General features: G+C 45.8%; 1 protein-coding gene across 2 annotated transcripts in view; it reads right to left on the bottom strand.

Moving 5' to 3' along the window:
- LOC142575916 (cytochrome P450 3A16-like) overlaps positions 1–10,388 on the bottom strand; it is a 61,037-nt gene extending 50,649 nt beyond the window's left edge. Inside the window, exons 1-3 of one of the 2 annotated variants that reach the window (XM_075685715.1) lie at positions 10,184–10,388; positions 9,310–9,406; positions 8,404–8,456 (exon numbers count right to left, since the gene is read on the bottom strand). In XM_075685715.1, the coding sequence (XP_075541830.1) occupies positions 8,404–8,456; positions 9,310–9,406; positions 10,184–10,236 (203 nt within the window). In that variant the 5' untranslated portion in view covers positions 10,237–10,388. Of the gene's footprint in view, positions 1–8,403; positions 8,457–9,309; positions 9,407–10,183 lie in introns of those variants that run through there. The other variant, XM_075685716.1, reaches the window with a different exon arrangement.
- Positions 10,389–16,961: the final 6,573 nt, after the last annotated feature.

Here is a 16,961-nt window from a genome sequence, read left to right as displayed (position 1 = left end):
ACAATCTGGATCAGTTGCGCTTATAGTCTGCTCCTATATTTTGGAACTGCGTGGTCCACAAAGGAGACGTTCTTTTTACCTAAAGTGATGATGCCTCTCCCCGTTTCGCTTTTGTACCCTGCTGTGGGATACCCCGATAGAGTGATCTTGTCCGCGAACGTCTCCTGCAGTAAAATTACATGTGGCTTGTCTGCCGCCGATCTGACGAGCTGACCTAACGGAGCCTTGCGCCTCTGGAAGCTAGCGCAGTTCCACTGCCAAATTTGGACGGTATTGTTATTTGTGATCGCCATCTTGTTTGCCATGAAATTTTCAGAAATTTTTCGTGCCCCCGTCTGGATTTGAGCTGGTTGAGAGCGGTTCAGTGTGTGTTGCTTGTCTACTTGTAGGTTCAGCCCAAGGTCTTTCTAGTAGCGTTACTCGCAACTCTATGGCGGCGGGCATTTCTATAATCCTACTGAGGGTCTTTTCCAATTTACCCTCGTTATTGACGGGGGAAGCCAAGGACCCCAGGACGGGGTCACGACTTTGGTCGCGTCGCCCTCTTCTTCCTCCTCCGTGTCGCTAAAAGGTTCCGGGTTGAGCGCCTTGCCTTTCGGCTACCCGGCTAATGGTCTAGGGTTACTGTTGCTAACCTCGTGGCGGTTTATAAAATTTCCTTTCACGCTGTTCAAGGTTTCCTTATGCTCTGCAAGCTCGCGTCTAAGCTGCCTATTTTCCGCTTCGAGAGCTTGCATACGGGTTTCGATCCTATGCTCTGGCTGTGCCTCCCCTTTTATTTGTTTGCTTGATGCATACTTTTTCTGCCCAGGTGGCTGCGACGCTTCCTTTACCTTGTCGGCCCACATGGTCCGCTTGAAAGATTGGGAGCAAAACCGGGATCTCGATCTGAAGGAGCGTTCTCCTTGCCTCGGTTTGAATTTTCTTCTCGAGCCTGAGCGCACTCCGGATCTAGATCATGTACTGAGGATGGAGCCTCTCCACGCGGCTGGTGCAGCCGACGAGCTGTCGCTGATTGCGTCGGTGTCGTATTGCTCGTGACGTATGCGTCGCGCGATCTTCGAGCTCCGGTATGGGAGAACGTAGGGAAGGAATTTCGCTTGTGGAGGCTACACTGGGCAAGTGCAGAGAGCGTCAGTGTTTGCGGCGAAGCTCGCCTCCTGAAATCATGGGTTCGTGGCACTGAAATATTTCTATCTCGACTATTAATGAGTCGATTTGGAAAATTCTTGCGGCAGAACACTCCCTAGAGGACACGCAACAACTTCCACCATATAACCGAAGTTTGCTGTGTGGCCTGGTGAGGGGCCTTTTAGACCCCTTAAGTTTTCAGAGGTTTAGTCCCCGGGAGCCCTCTAGTGACAACTTGTTAAATTTAGCTCGAAAGAAACAATATGTGAATAAAGGGCAGATAAAGTTCGTACATACTAAAATTACGGAAATACAGGCACTAAAAACCCGGGCACACGGAAAATAAACGGGAAAACACAAAGCGCACTATCAATATAGATCACGCGCTGTGGCGAGAAAGAAGAAATGTAAAAAAAATCATTTGGCCATACTTTTGAATAGGCAGCGCCAATCCTTCATCCTCTACAGGCGCGTACACTCTCGATGAATATTGGCGCCGCCATAACCAATGATCCTCGACTTAGTGATATGTATTTAACCAAAGGAGGTCGTGACTGCTTCTTGTATGCATTAACCGTGTCATCGTGATATTTCACTACTCCATTGATTGATTTGGAACTCTAGGGAACGATTTGACAGAGTCATTGCATCTATGACTAAGAAATTCAGTGTAAAAGGTAAAGAGTCAAGTTCCGCAAAAAACTGCCTGTACAAAACAGCATCCACTTTTAGATGTCGTGACTAAGGTCATCCATCAGCAAGCTTTTTCACAAGGTGAGCATCAGTTCTAGTAGGAAGATTCAGTAGAAGATTTGCGTATTGTAGCGTTGGCCACTGTCTCGGATCGCCTAACAAGGTACGCCAGGTCATATAGTGCATACAGCCACATCATCTAGCTCATTCTTGAAAAAACAAAGAGAGCAAGAAGAGGACAGTCGTGCACATATCTTACATTTAGACTCTATCACATGGATTTAAGGAAGTTGGTAGACAATACAAGATGAATGGTGCCTTTACTGCTAACAAGAAATTTGAAAATATTGAATTTCACGTTGAAAATGTTAAATTTTATGAATACGTGCCAAAACCACGATTTGCTTATTAGGCATGCCGTAGTGGGCCACTCCGGAAATTTTAACCGCCAGGGGATCCTTAACGTGTCCCCAACGCACAGGTCACGGGTGTTTTAGCATTTCACATCCATCGAAACGCGGCCACCGCGGTGGGTAAATAGACCATATATGCACGGTTGTGCAGAGGAACAAAGGGTAGTTGACCTCTAAAATACATGAGAGTGAGTAAATAAATTATACTAACAAGTTCTTAGAACACTGTATGGGAGTAGTTTGTCGAGTTCCCTTTGTCTGTGGTCGCTTTATGTACGGACGTAAAGGTGGTTGCATCAATCAGACATTAATTGACCAAGAACAATCGTTCCCCGAAGGAATGCCGTCTATCCTTTCGATGCGCTCCGTGGATGCACATTTGACTACAATTTCCAGATAGTGAAGTAATGTTCAGACATAGGAAGGAAGAAGTGTGTGTTACGGGTGATGCGTCTACCAAATGCGTAAGTCAGTCTTCCATTCTCTTCCCTCGGAAGGTGCAGTTAAGCCTAAACCATTATATTCCGAGAGTGTAGGAATATGTACATGAAAGACGGGCCGCCGAAAGTGCCTCACTGTGAGCATGTGCATACACCCGTTGAGGCTTCATTTTTCTCCCCGCTGTGCGACCTCTCAGCTAATGGACGTCAGTTGTGTGGTCGTGGTCATAGTTGTCGTGTCCGTGTCCGTATTTGCACCTGCGCTTTCAGTAACATTGCAGAAAAAAAAACGGGATGTCATTTTATTCGATTTAAAAAGGGTATTTTAGCTGGCCCACGTTGTCCATCGGCGTAAATCTCACGCGCGTGATCCATCAAACACGACAGTGAAAAAAGCTCGAGGTCGCGGCCAGGTTGGATCGCTGCCGCTGCAGCTGCATCTCGATAAGGAGGCGAAATGTAAAAGCGTCCGTTTTTCGAGAAAGCGGTCCACGTTAAAGAACACCAGGTGATCAAAATTAATGCAGAATCGTTTGCTATAGCGAGCCTTATAGTAAACTGGTGGTTCTGGAGCGTAAACCCTCCAACTTAGTTTTAATGCAGTTTGTAAGCGAGAGTCACGTTTAGCTGCTCGACCAGTATATAGCACTGATATATTTCCACGTTGCACGTCGGTAAAGCAGGATATGTTAAACTTTCGCTGAAGCAACAGTCTCTAAACGTGGCTCCCGTAGGTACCAATTAAAAGGGGTACCTACGGGTAGCCGGGTTAGTCCCGTATCCTAGAACGTTCCTCGACTTTAGACTCCACGTCGACACAATGCATGGATGGATGGATGCTAAGCGCGTCCGTCTTTGAAACGGGGCGGTGGGTTGCGCCTGACTTCTTACTTGTCTTTATTTAATAAAAAAATGCACGAAAAATTCCCATGGTCTAACTCTCTAAACCACTATTGGGAACTTTGTTTTTGTACGCCTTCATTGTTTGTGGTCTCCCTATTTCTCTGCCACCAAACATCCAATCTCCTCTTACTAATCTCTATTGCGGGAATGTTTACTTTTCCCCTGCTATCCCTGAACCCATGGATTTCAAGAAGGCCAGAATAGTCTTAAGCGATAGGGGTAGATATCTTCACATTCTGATAAAACATGTTCCATCGTTTCCATAACCGTAGCCCAGCAAGTACTACAGGCTTCTTCCTAGTGTACGTCGCTTTATAACTACGCGCTCTAAGACATCCTGATCTTCCTTCCAAAAGTAAAGAGCTTACGTTTGAGTTATCGTAAATTGTTTGTTTCCTGATTTCGTTTTTTCCTCTTAGGTAGTTACTCATACCAGGTTCCTTTTCCATTGCCGCCACCCAGGAAATTGCCTCAGTATCTCCGACTTTGCGTTTTACGTTCTTTTTTGTCATGTTGCCTACTCTACCGGTCGCATACTTGCTGGTAAGCTTCGTAATTCTTTTTCTCCACTGTGAGTCAATGTTTTTCCTGTACCCGTATCGGAACGCCCTCACAACCCATTTGTTTTCTTTGATCTTCCGCAGTCGTTCTTCATAATCAATTTTCCTCTGAGCTTACCTCTCTTCAAAACTTGTCCAGCCCATATTACACATGACAGGTTCATTTCCAGTCTTCCCATGAGGGCCCAGTGCAAGGCGTCCCACTGATCTTTGGTTGCCATGGAGTCCTCGCTGTGCCCTCTTTTCAAGCAAATAACCGGATTTTTTACTGTAAGTCCTGGAACCATTACACCTTTCCCGATTGCCCGGAGGACCTCGCACCCATCGCATCGCCATTTCGGTCTGTGTTTCATTACAACCGCACTTTTCTTGCCCCTTGCTGGTGTCTTTTTTCTGTGTTTCCACATATCTATTGCCTTCATTTATCCATACACCAAGATATTTGTAATCTTTTACCCTAGGCATTCCCTTGCCCCGTATTAGCACTGTGCGCTTACTGTTTTCATTGAATAGCATGAAGCGCGGTTTTTTTTTTAAAAGGGAAATGAATTTTTTCAACGCTCACTCAAGAAAGTGAATGTCAACGTCACCCCTCGGCAGAAATGATCACTGCGCTTCATTGATAATGAGCGGCAATTCTCGAGAAACGTTGATTCTTCTTCAGTCAAGAGATGATGATGAGCTCAACTCCCTGAACTGGAGGAAGCGCTTAGAGTCGATGATCCTTTGCGAATGCAGTGGTTACCATCGTAAGGTATTATTCCTGGTATTCGTCGTTGCATTGCGAGAGCGTCGCAAGGCGAGCGGTTGAACTTACAGTAACGTCAGACAGTTCTAGTTGGGCGTCCGCAACAGCTCTGCGTACGCGGGAAATCCATGGAGGTGACAGTGCACATGCGCAGTACGCAAGAGCACGCGCGGTCTCTGCGGGACCGCGCGTGCGGGACTATCTCGCGTGTTCTCGCGCGTCCGCGAGAGCGCATTTTTAGATATTGCTCCGGCCGAAGATATCAATCCGGCTTGTGGTGCCAGTGATATTGGCTACACAGATTTAGAAGCTGGCATTTGGCGGCGCTGAGTAGCACACTTCCGGCTCCTGCGCGTGCGAGTCGGCAATTCCCCATATAGAAAGACATTTAACGAGAGCGGACACTCCCACAGAGCCCAGCGGCGGAATTGACTGTAGCGCACCAAGCGGATGGGATTCACATCTTTCGGTTCCGGGTGCGCGCGTTCAAAGTGAACGCATGTTGCGCCGGCTGCGCTAATCGGGGCGGCATCTTGCTTCCTTATTTTTTTTTTCTGCTGCTCAACCGCGCGCGTTGTTAGTACGGAATCGGTTTATTTAGTACAAATTATTGCGAACGATCTTTACAAGCCGCCATCGAAACTGTGCCACGTGCAATTTCACAAAGCAGACGCAAGACGCCTTGTAAATGAGGAAATCTTTACATAAATGTTTGTTCTGGGCTTTTCGTGCATTCATCCAACGTTTTGGCACCGCATAAGCAGCAGTAGTTCTCGTACGAAGCTCCACCAGATGGCGTCGGCTGAAAAAGTTACATGCATGCGTCATTTTGGTGCTTAGACCTTTTAGGAATACTGCGTCTAGAGGGGAAGCGTGCGAAAGTCGTGAATGGGTGGCATTACAAACAAAGCAATTCGCTTCTAGAACGTAGAAAACGTAGAAACGTATGACGTAGAAAATACCCGACTTATCCCAAGCAATACCAGATATTACGAAAAGAACTCATTTGAAAGCATTCCCCATTCCTGGTCATCATTTTCTGCACTTTAAGAGCACAAATGCACGGGTTACTGCGCGTTTGCAAAACAACTTGGCCTCAGCCGACGCGATGGTAAGCTACATACACACAAGTGGCCGCAGCAAAGGCTCTCAGCCAGGCCATGCTAGAAGCTGGCAGAATTCCATCTACTCGCACTTAAGACAAATGCGTGGGTGCAAAGCCTGTTTTCAGTCGCTCAAAAGACAGGATTTTCAAGTTCTTGGTTTTTGAGCTCCTCGGCGTTATGTTTTGCGCGTTCTGCCGGCGCAAGCAACACACTATAGTGTTATCACTCCTGGTAGTCGCTCGTCGCGTTTTCGTAAGCGTGAGTGCCGAAAGAAGGTACATGTTGTTCCGGGTCACAAAAAGCGTCACAAGCTTGTTCCACTGAGATTCAGTATGCGCCAACTTACTTTCTCACCACGACCAATCTGCTTTTCGCTAACTGCGTCACAATGCCAGGCGCGGCAAGCGTACCTCATAAGCATTCCAAAAGGTAAGTAACGAACTTACAATAACGTTAGGTATCAGAGTATGCGTGACGAACTTGGCCTAACAAGATTCAGTACGCGCCAACGAAACTAACTGCAACACACGGCCGAGCTGCTTTCGGCTAACTGCGTCACAACGCCGGGCGCGGCCACTGTGCTTCAAAGGTACCCCAAAAAGTTACGAAATTAGTCAAATAATACTGCGGATCAGTGAAAGTGCCAAAGCTTGTCCCAGCAAGATTCAGTACACGCGCAACTAACTGCGGTACAAAACCGGGTGCGGCGAGCATGCCCAAAAACTACCGAAAAAAGTAAAAAAAATTTTCGGGCTCATAGAAAGCGTCGCAAACATCTCCCACTACTAGTCGTTAACTCAAATGATCTACGACAGGACGGCCAAGCGGTTTTTCGCTAACTGCACCACAAGTCTTAATTCCGTGCCATTAAAAGCCTAAATTGCTTGAAATGCGTCGCAGACTGTCAAACAAAATTTCTCACCTTTGCCTAGTCCAATAGTGCAGGGTTGAAGTGCGCAAGGTACGCAAGAATACGCCGGCAGCCTAACAACCAGCCTATGTCCAAAAGAAACGGGTCGCCGAAAAGGCGAACTTCGCATGCGCAGCCGGCTTCGCTCGCTTCGGTGGCGCGTCTGGCTCATGACTAATGAATTTGGCGCGTCTGGCGTGCCGCTAGCTTGTTGCTAGATAACGCAAGAAAAATAATTCCCAAAGTTCCATTTATACGCAAATCTTTTTAGATTTAGCGGGACAGAATTAAAAAAATAAAACGTCTGTAAGCTCATTTGAGACTGTTTCTGTTTTCGATGCTCGCATCAACTAACGCATGGGATTAACACTAGGCGTGACGTGTTTCCTGTTGCCAGTTTCCGCCGAGCGTCTCCTCTTGTTGAATTCCTTTCTCTTTGAATACCCTCCTCAACTTCTGCGTCCGGCCAACCATAGAGTTTCCTACAAAAATTTTTGTAGGAAACTCTATGCGGCCAACTACTGCCAACTATTCCCACGCTGTACGCAATACTGCGCGTGCTTACGTAAGAACTCGCGCGCTGCGTACGTGGGGGGTTCGGGACGCCCAACTAAAGGTGCCTATTGTGAAGTAGACGAGCAGCGAAAGACCGTCGTCAGTTTCCGCTTATCTCAGTAGCTTGCCTACTTGTGCAACCGAAGCGCATTGTATCTTTCCACGAAAGCGCGAAAGTCCCGCAATATCTGGTCTTGCCAGTGTTCCCATTGGTCAGAAGGTTATCAAAAAAAAAAAAAAGAGAGAGAGAGAGAGAACCGCAAAGGCCATCGAAAGGGATCCACTTTATCAGCGACTTATCTGTGTCTGGACGCCAAATTTTCTTCCTTCTCGAGAAACATATCCTTTACGCCATGCGCAAAGTCCACTACACTTGAGACTCGTGGTTGTAAAAAACAAGAACAACATAAACATCGTTCGCGCGGAGTATAAATCACTCAATGCGAATTAGTGTAGAATTACAATTTGCCCGGCTCATGACAGAATACTGGCATTTAATCCAGGGTCCGCAATGTAGCTTCACGCAGCGTGACATAGACTGGCCATTTTAGGCTCTTTTAGGCTCTTCCATGTCCTTCAAATGAACAATTTTAATGCGCTGCTACAGATAAGCGATTGCGCCTGTCGAGGCTTATCTTATCCTCAACATTTCCCCTGAACAATATTCGTCATCTGTCTTACTTTTCTTTAACGCTGTGCACCCGCTACTTTCTGGCCGGGAATGGCATTTGTATACATATAACCATTACATAGTGCTCACGACAGAAAAGAAGCGAGAGCAGAGCATTAACTAAAGAAATAAAATTTATGCTACATTGCGAACATTGTTTGGGAACAAGATAAGCCCAAATGGGCGTTATATTGTTGTAGAGTGTACACCCTTTAGTAGTACATAAGTTAAGATTGTCGACCGAAATTGGCAATTACTTATATTACATTCTTACCCGTAAAGTTTTCCGTACTTCAAATGATTGCTCCGCACCACGTCCGGTAGTGGCTGCAGTAGAGGGAATGAATGCATGATATGCATTGTTTCAATTTAGTATTCAAGAACCTGTTACAGTTCGCACAAGAGAGGGAGAGAGAGCGAGCGAAAGGATAAATAAAAGCCAGGCAGGTTAGTCAAGACTGAGCTTGGTTGGTCACCCTGCAATGTGGCAAGGGTATAGCGGGAGGAAAAGAATTTCACCCAAGGTAAGAAAGTAATCCATAAACGCAAACTTGTTCGCAAAACAGTTTCGGAACGCGCAAACAAATATGGTCGCAAACTTGAGGCAGAAAGCTGGGCCAATTTATGTGACTCGATGAGGGACACGTTAAACACGGTCAAGACGTGCAGTGTCTTGTGCAGCTCGCTGGACCCTGGCAGTACCGAACCCACGGTGTCCTGCACGAGCCGCAGATTGGTCGCAAATTTTGTTTGCCGGCATTCTCCGTGCAAAATACGTAGGCGACGCCGGAGGCATCGGCGTCGCCTACGTATTGGGCACTGCAAATGCACAGCTGGACGCGCTGGTCACAAGGTTGGAAAGCTTTGTTGCGCCTCAAACTGCCAAACGTAACACCGCGCCGAGACCACACCATTCATGTTGCCACACCATTCATGTTGAGGCATAAGTAGCCTCTGACTCATCGCTCACAATAAGCAGCGTGTATACGTGGCACTCAAGATCAGAACAAAATTAACCCCATTTGAGACACTTCGTTACCCGTTTTAGGAAGCTGTTGCTATTCAGGAAGCAGTGCTTTGCATAGTGTATACAGTTGGTTGTTTTAATAGTTCTAAGTTGAGCATATAATGCTGTTTTGCTTTCGAAGGGTGTTTATGGGAGCAGTAGGAGGCGCCTCACCTTCGTGAATGTGTCATAAAGCACGCCAACGTACTGCGCCAGAGAAAGGTGCGGCACGCCTTTTGCTTCCCAGAAGCTGAACGTCCGCTTAACCAACCTGTGTTAGGATGACAAAAAAAGTGTAAATAATAAACAAGGCGAAATCGAATTAACAGCACGTGTTCAAACAACGTTCACCGGACGAGATCTTACTGACGGCAGAGCTGCTAGATTACAAGTGCGAAAGTAAAGGTTTGGTCTGAGCGGAGTTCTCGTTACAGTGCTGCTATATATAAGTGTTTACTAAAAAGGAAACGAGCAATGAAAAAAAAAGAGAAAGAAATAGCGATCGAAGATGTAGCACTTTCAAAACGATGGTTGCATGTACGTGTTGCAGATGCAACGTATCTCAGCTGCCACATTTTCTGAGAATTTTTTGCACGCAACCTTTCTATTAAAGGTTATATAAATTTTTAGGCCCAATAAGCTGCGTTTTCACTTTTCTACACAGACACAGTATTTGAATGCTAGAAATTGCTGTCAGCTGCAAAATAACGCTAACCCATCGTTCTGTAGGTTACGCCCAGTTGAAAAAAGTGTTTATCAGTAACTCCAGGCCGAGAATGCGTGGAGCCAGAGATATGAGTTTTGGTGAATCTGATTAATAAAATACTTTCGGTGCGTTGTAACATACTGTGTTTGTCGCCGAGGGCGTACAGCAAATGTAGGCATGACCATGGAAAAGTACTTTGAATACGCTCTTCAAAGGATACCTCTGCTTCAAATAACAGCACGTCAATGTTTATGCGAGATTACGTCTCCGGTACTGCATCAGCATGAGTGAGACATATTTTCTCCAGCGTGGGTAGAAACAACAGCATGCGACGTCACTCACCTTACAAGGTACAGTAGAACAACGGCGAACAGAAGAAATACCGCCAGGAGCATGTTTAAGGTGGTAAACGCTAGGCTCACTCCAATGCTGGTTCTACGATGACGCTCGCAAATTGCGAAACATAGTATAATTGCACGTGCCTATAGTTGGACAGATTGCAGGACGGTGCTTCTGCAACAAATAGCTTGCCTTCGCTGGTGCCACGGCGCAACCGTCGTCCATCTCGGTCGTTATCGAAGGAAAACAAGATCTCCATGCAATAGCAGATAATGGTCTTGCTTTCAAGAGGCTTTTAAAGGTTTCCATTGTGCAGGAACGGAGAGAGATAAACTACTAGTAGGGCAAAATTGCGTCTCAAGCTGCTTAAAGAAAACATGTTACAAAATTAATGCTTTAGTGTCTGGCATTCTCGCAACCGATTTGTGTCTTTGGCTCTGTATGAAAAAGTAAAAAAAGGAAAGAAAAGGAAATGGGAACGAAGCTTATTCATTGGTAGAATTTTGCCGAATGACCTGAGAGCTTCATTAATTGTAGAAAACAACCGGCGAATTTGATTGTTGCTCTGTGAAACCAATGCTGAAAGCGTTGGCTCTTGAAATAATGCAAATTATGCGCAACCGTGTTCGAAAGGCGCAGGCACGTATGTACGTGTGCCCCAGAACATTGGTAACTCACAGGCGCAAGGGCGAGACAAATAAGAGAGCTCGAAATACTTATCGTTTTTGTGTCAACGCCAAAATTACTATTGTATATTTCCGAAGGATTGCGACCTGTACGTCAAACTTTCTTTAGCGAGAGCAGCCTTTCTCGCATTGGCTGCAATCTCTTCTGGGATTTCGGACCATTAGACTACGATGCACGAGAATTCTGAATTTCATTGGCGCCCATATGTAGCTGTCTCGATCTAGCTTTTCTTTTTCATGATTTCAGGGATTTTCAGCGTCCATGATAGATGGAGAAAGGAAAAGAAAGAAAAAGAGAAAAGAAAGGAAAAGAAAAACACCAAGAGGGAAAGAAAGGACAAGAAAAGAAAAACCAAGGCATGGGAGGGTGTTGGGGAAGCGAGAGGTTAGGGAGCTTTCAGGGGTGTCGTTGGCGGCATGTTTTTGTGGCTTTAAAATAGCCGGTCAGGCGGTCAGTGCGCGAGTAACAAAAAAGACCCAAAAAGACACCAGTTGAAAAAATGTCTTTAGTAGCGTAGCAGCAATGTGTCGGGTAATTTTGAGCCAATTAAGATGGCGACAAGGAGTCTGGGGTGAAATGCATGGGGTAACTGGAAGGCAGAGGCATGGTATTTCAAGGGACGTTAGCCCCTGTAGCTCAACGTAGATGTCATTACGGCGGTACACAGAAATGACGATACCCTGTGTGGCTGAGACGCCCAAAACGGTATCCTGGCGTCTGGGACTTCTGAATGTGTTGGTGAGGGTGTTTCAAAAAATATATATTATATAATATAGACAAAAAAAGGGGGAACCAAAACCGGAATAACAAATAGGAGAGTGACATGAGTAGAAGCGGGCGGGGGCAGGTGTACATGGGAAAAAGGGACGTACAGTTGATGTAAACTTAAAAACATGAAAGAGTTTATTAAATTGAGTAGTAGGCAGGAAAAAATTCCAAATGGAGGAATAGGTGAGGTTAAGAATTAAGGTTAGCTGGTGGCCCAATGTGTTTTGTGCCTTGGTTGATGATATGAGAATTTAAAATTTAAGCTACTGCTATTAAAGATTCTAAGTTGCCACGTGCCAAATTATTTCCCGTGGGGTGTCGGCCTTTAAACTTGCGTATGAGGTATGATTCCGTATATTTCTTCTCGCGAGGTGAACGGAAAATTGTAGTATATGGAGCCTGGCTTTCTCGAATATATGAGCATGTTCACTGAAGTGGCTAGCTAGTACTGCTTTAGGTATATGGTGTTTTGTATCTGCGCGGTCACCGCGTTGAGTCTTGTATGAATTTGTTGTCCAGTCTGACCTATGTATTAACGCGATAGCGTTAAGAGGAAGCTTTAGCTCAAGTGCTCCTATCTAAATACATGTAAAAGGAGAATTCGTTTTTCTCGGCAACCACTGCACCAAATTTGACGAGGTTTGTTGCATTTAAAAGAAAAACTTAAAATCTAGTGACTGTTGGTTCCGAATTTTTGAGTTAGATAGTCAATTTTTTATTAAAAATTTGCAAAAATCGAAAATTTTCAAAAACGAAACTATCAAGTTTACAACTCTGTAACTTAACCACTAAAAATGATAATACAATTCTGTGAATTGCATCTAATAGTACATCTAAAGCGGACGAAATTGATATGTTACACATGAATGTAAAAAAAATTTAATCATAGAGAAATACAACTTTTGCAAAACCGTTGTAACCAACGTAACAAATTCACGTAAGATGTAAAATGACATATTGAATTGGTCCGCTTTGAATGATCTAATGGATACCGTTTACAGAACCGCGATATCGGTTCTTGATGCAGAGCTATTAATTTATAAACTTCGTGCTTCTATTTTTTTCAAACGGTCAAATATTTGAAAATCGTTTTAAGAAAATTCAAGCCCTAAATCGAAATTCCACTTCCAACAGTCACTAGAATTTAACTTTCTCTTTCAAATGCGACAAATTTCATCAAAATCGGTCCAGGGGTTATTTCATAAAAACGTTTTTGCGTTTTACATGTATTTGAATAGGCCGCGTCGGAGTTGGGCCCGAGCTAAAGCTTCCTCTTAAGGAGCACGTGTCGCGGAAAAGCCGGTGTCGTCGGCGTCGGTGTCGGCGTCGGCGTCCGCGGCGTTGGCCGTGAGCGATAAATCATGGCAGGCACTTCATAAATAAAAAGCAACTTCCAAGATGGGCTGGGTGGGAATCGAACCAGGGTCTCCGGAGTGTGAGACGGAGACGTTACCACTGAGGCACGATTTTTTTTTCTTTATTACATGGAAAAGAAAACTGAAGGTGTATTACAAAGTGGACACGACTACACACTTAAAACTCAGGCAAACACACACATGCATCCAACAAGAGCATCCAGTCTGGCGGAGGTTCCTGCGCAGCGTAGACACTTCTTACATAAGCAGCACTTTCGCGAAAGAAGGACTTTGTAGATCGCGGGCTTTCGGCATGGCGGTCACACAGTCTACTTCTCCATAGGCTATGTAAACCAAGTACTATGAACATGTCATAGGGAGGACCACCCGTAACCTTAAACAGTAGAAACCTAATTGTATATGGGGTCATGTCAATGTCCTTTTTGAGCGTCCGTTGGAGAATGTCCCAAAAGAATACAGCGTCCCTACAGTCTATGAAGCAGTGATCTATGGTTTCGGCACGTGGACAGAGCCGACAGTTTGTTGACCACGGCACAAAGCAACCCCTCGAATTCAACCAAGTTTTAACAGGGAGTGTTTCCGAATGTAATTTAAAGAAAAATGTTTTTACTCCAGGAGGTACACACATTTTTCGGACGCGCTTAAGTACATCCTGATAAGGTTGGTTTAAATAAGGTGCACGATACAAAGGATCTGGGAAAATAGAGTCCACCAGTGCCGCAGAAATTGCTTTTCGACTCGCAGTGAACACGTACTCCAGGCTGAATCTAACTTTCAAGAAATGTGTCAACAACCTCCTTAAGAAAGCCCCAAGGGGCTTGTGGGACATCTTTGGCATTTGATGACACTACTATATTAGGAATATAATGAACTAAACGGAGTTGCAACATTTCACGCAAAAATGGATGGTCATTGTCTCGAAAGAAAAACAGGCGTGAAACAATTTGCCTGATGAAGAGGTGGACTAATCCTAGACCACCACATTCAAGAGGGAGGAACAGATTGTCGCGCCGCATCGATTCACAACTGGAACTCCAAATAAATGCTGCAAATACGCGATGCAGTGCCTGAAGGCGAAGTCGTGAGCAGTGCAGTACTTGCAGCACATACATAAGACGGGAAGCTAAGAAAACGTTACACACTTCTGCACGAGAGAACATTGACAAATTCCACCCTCGCCATGAAATCACTTTACGTTGAATTTTGCCAACTTCTCCCGACCAATGAGCGTTGCTATTTCTATACTGTGAGAGAGGCACACCTAAATAACGCAGATCTTCTTTCCATTGAATGCCTGCGTAATGTGATGGCATTGTGGCCCATAATCCAAACCAAAAACCTGAACTTTTTTCAAAGTTAACGCTTGCGCCAGAAGCCGCACAATATTCTTCTGTAATGGCAAGAGCAGTCATCACACTCTCTTTATCTGTACAAAAAAAGGCCACATCGTCTGCATACGCAAGAACCCGAACCTCATTAGTGAGTAATTTAAACCCTTGGAAATTTTGTTCTTTAACAATGCTCATACAAAGTGGTTCTAAATACAAGCAGAACAGGAGCGGTGACAAAGGGCATCCTTGTCGTACTGATGATGCAAGCCTAATCGAATCGGAGAGAGAGCCATTCACTATCAGCCTCGTTGAACCATTAGCATAACATATCCTGACGCCTCTAAGGAGCAGGGACCCGATATTTATATGCTCTAGTACAGTAAACAGGAATGAGTGATTTACCCTGTCGAACGCCTTAGCCAGATCTAGCTGTACCATTGCCACCTGTCCAAACCCCTCAGCTACACACTCTAGCACCGATCTCGCAACATGAATGTTCGTCTGAATGGACCGGCCTCTGATGCCACATGCTTGATGATCACCGACCACAGATCTTATTACAACTTGCAAACGGTTAGCTAATACCTTAGCAAAAATTTTATAATCAACATTGATGCTTCAAAGCGGTATAAAGCGCCTCTAGTGAACGCGGTGTTGCCTTAGAAACGAGCTGTTTCTAAGGCTCAGGCGTGCGTCGCTTGCTCAGGCGCAAATTTCGTTGTCGCGCCGAACGCTGCGTTGCTGGACGCTCACCGCGTCCGATGCGGGGCGCGTAGTCGCTGCGCCGTAGCCCATTGTCTTACACCTCTTGGCGAGTCGACGGGAACGCTGTCGCGTTCCACTCTTGAAGGCGAAGCTTAAGCGTCCTCCAATTTTTGTTTGCTACAAGCGGCACATTCTAGACAGTATACTAGAGAGAGAGAGAGAGAGAGAGAGAAAGGCAAAGGAAAGACAGGGAGGTTAACGAGAGATTATCTCCGCTTGGCTATCTCCGCTTGGCGAAGGGATGAGATAGGTGAGCGATCAAAGAAAAGGAGAGTAAAAAAAAATTCCTGACAACATATACACACACATGTACACACGAAACACACGATCTGTTTCTGTGGGCACTGTCACGCAGCCTGCGAAAGCGTTCCTAGTGTTACGTAGTCACCAACGAATCCTCATCATACCGTGTACAGTCACAATTTTCGGAAAGTCCCGTGTCTTTTAAGCACCGCAGCAGCGCTTTCATAGCGGATCGCGCTGATGTTCGCTTAGGCCAGGTTCCAAGGATGTTCTGTGTTATTGGGTGCTTGTACACTTTCTCTAGGGTGGCTGAGAGGACTGCTCTTTTCGGGATGAAACGAGGGCACTCGCAAAGAAGGTGCACGATTGTTTCATTGGATCCACAGAAGTCACAAAGTAGGCTGTCGGCCATTCGGATAAGAAAGGAGTACGCATTTCAAAACGCGACTCCAAGCCATAGACGTACTAGAAGGGTTCATTTACGTCGCGGAAGGTTGGGCGGAATACGGAGATGTAAATCAGGGTCCAGGGTATGAAGGCATGCACTTGTAAACTCGGATGAATTCCATTGAGCTAATTTTAAGTGCGGAAAGTGTTTTCGCTGTGTCGGCTCTCGAAAGAAGAATGGCAACGGAGTTGACGCCGTCATGGGCAGAGTAGACTACGTTGCTTGATGTGCAACCTTGTGTGAGTAATTCGACGCTGTACTTTTTTGTGTAGTAGTAGATTGAATACGTTTGCATGTAGAGCAACTGGGGTGGCCACAGGGACCGGTTCCCAACTTCGTCTTCGTTCTTAGTTTGGGATGCACAATAATATCCTTAAAATTTGTGTTGCGTCTGTAGGCTACTCTGAACGGGTCGGGAAAAATCTTAAGCTTCTGGTTGCTGGTTAGAATTGGGTAATATTTGCTGAGCATGTCCTTCACGCCTTGGAGTGCGCTTGAGCAAAAGCATACGTACAAAAGCAAAACTATAGAAATGTTTTCTCTGAGTGTTTCGTACAAGTGTTTTCTCTGTGCCATCCGTTTGTTTAGCTCTTAGGTTCAGACTAAGTCTTGATAGGTTTTGCTAAGTGTTACAATGTTATGCATGGCTTAACTATGCTCATACTAAGTGTCACCAGGATTTGCTTAGCTTCGCCAAGCTCTTGCAAGTTCTTGCAGTTCGGCAGCGTTCGTTGTCTCTGGCGCGAAACTCGGGATCCTCAGCTCGGCGACGGCGTTTGTCGGTGGCGAACTTGGCGCGATAGTCAGCATCGGCGCTTCTTCGTCGATCGTAGTCCCGCTGAGCCACGCGCCGAGCTTCCTTGTAGGTCACAGAAGCGACAGCTGTGCCCGAACTCCATGCCCACGAATTCGCGCTGGAATCGGCCGTTCGCACCTCCCAGTGTCTCGGCGGGCTTGACGCTGGAAGTTTTCGAGCAATCGCAGGCCGGGATTGCTTTCTCGGTGACGTCGAGCGTCCAGGTACCGCCTCTCGCGTTCCCTGGAATGACACTCGCGATCCTCGACTCGGCGTCGCCTCTTCTCAGCCGCAGCTTCGGCGCAGTGTTCCGGATCAGCTCGGCGGTGACGCATCGCTTCTCGCTTGGTAGTACGGCGCTCTTGCA

The sequence above is a fragment of the Dermacentor variabilis genome, chromosome 3 (assembly GCF_050947875.1).
Source record: "Dermacentor variabilis isolate Ectoservices chromosome 3, ASM5094787v1, whole genome shotgun sequence".
In the NCBI taxonomy this organism is placed as follows: domain Eukaryota; kingdom Metazoa; phylum Arthropoda; class Arachnida; order Ixodida; family Ixodidae; genus Dermacentor; species Dermacentor variabilis.
Note: the sequence above shows the minus strand (reverse complement) of the source record. Positions and strands in the feature narration are given on the sequence as shown.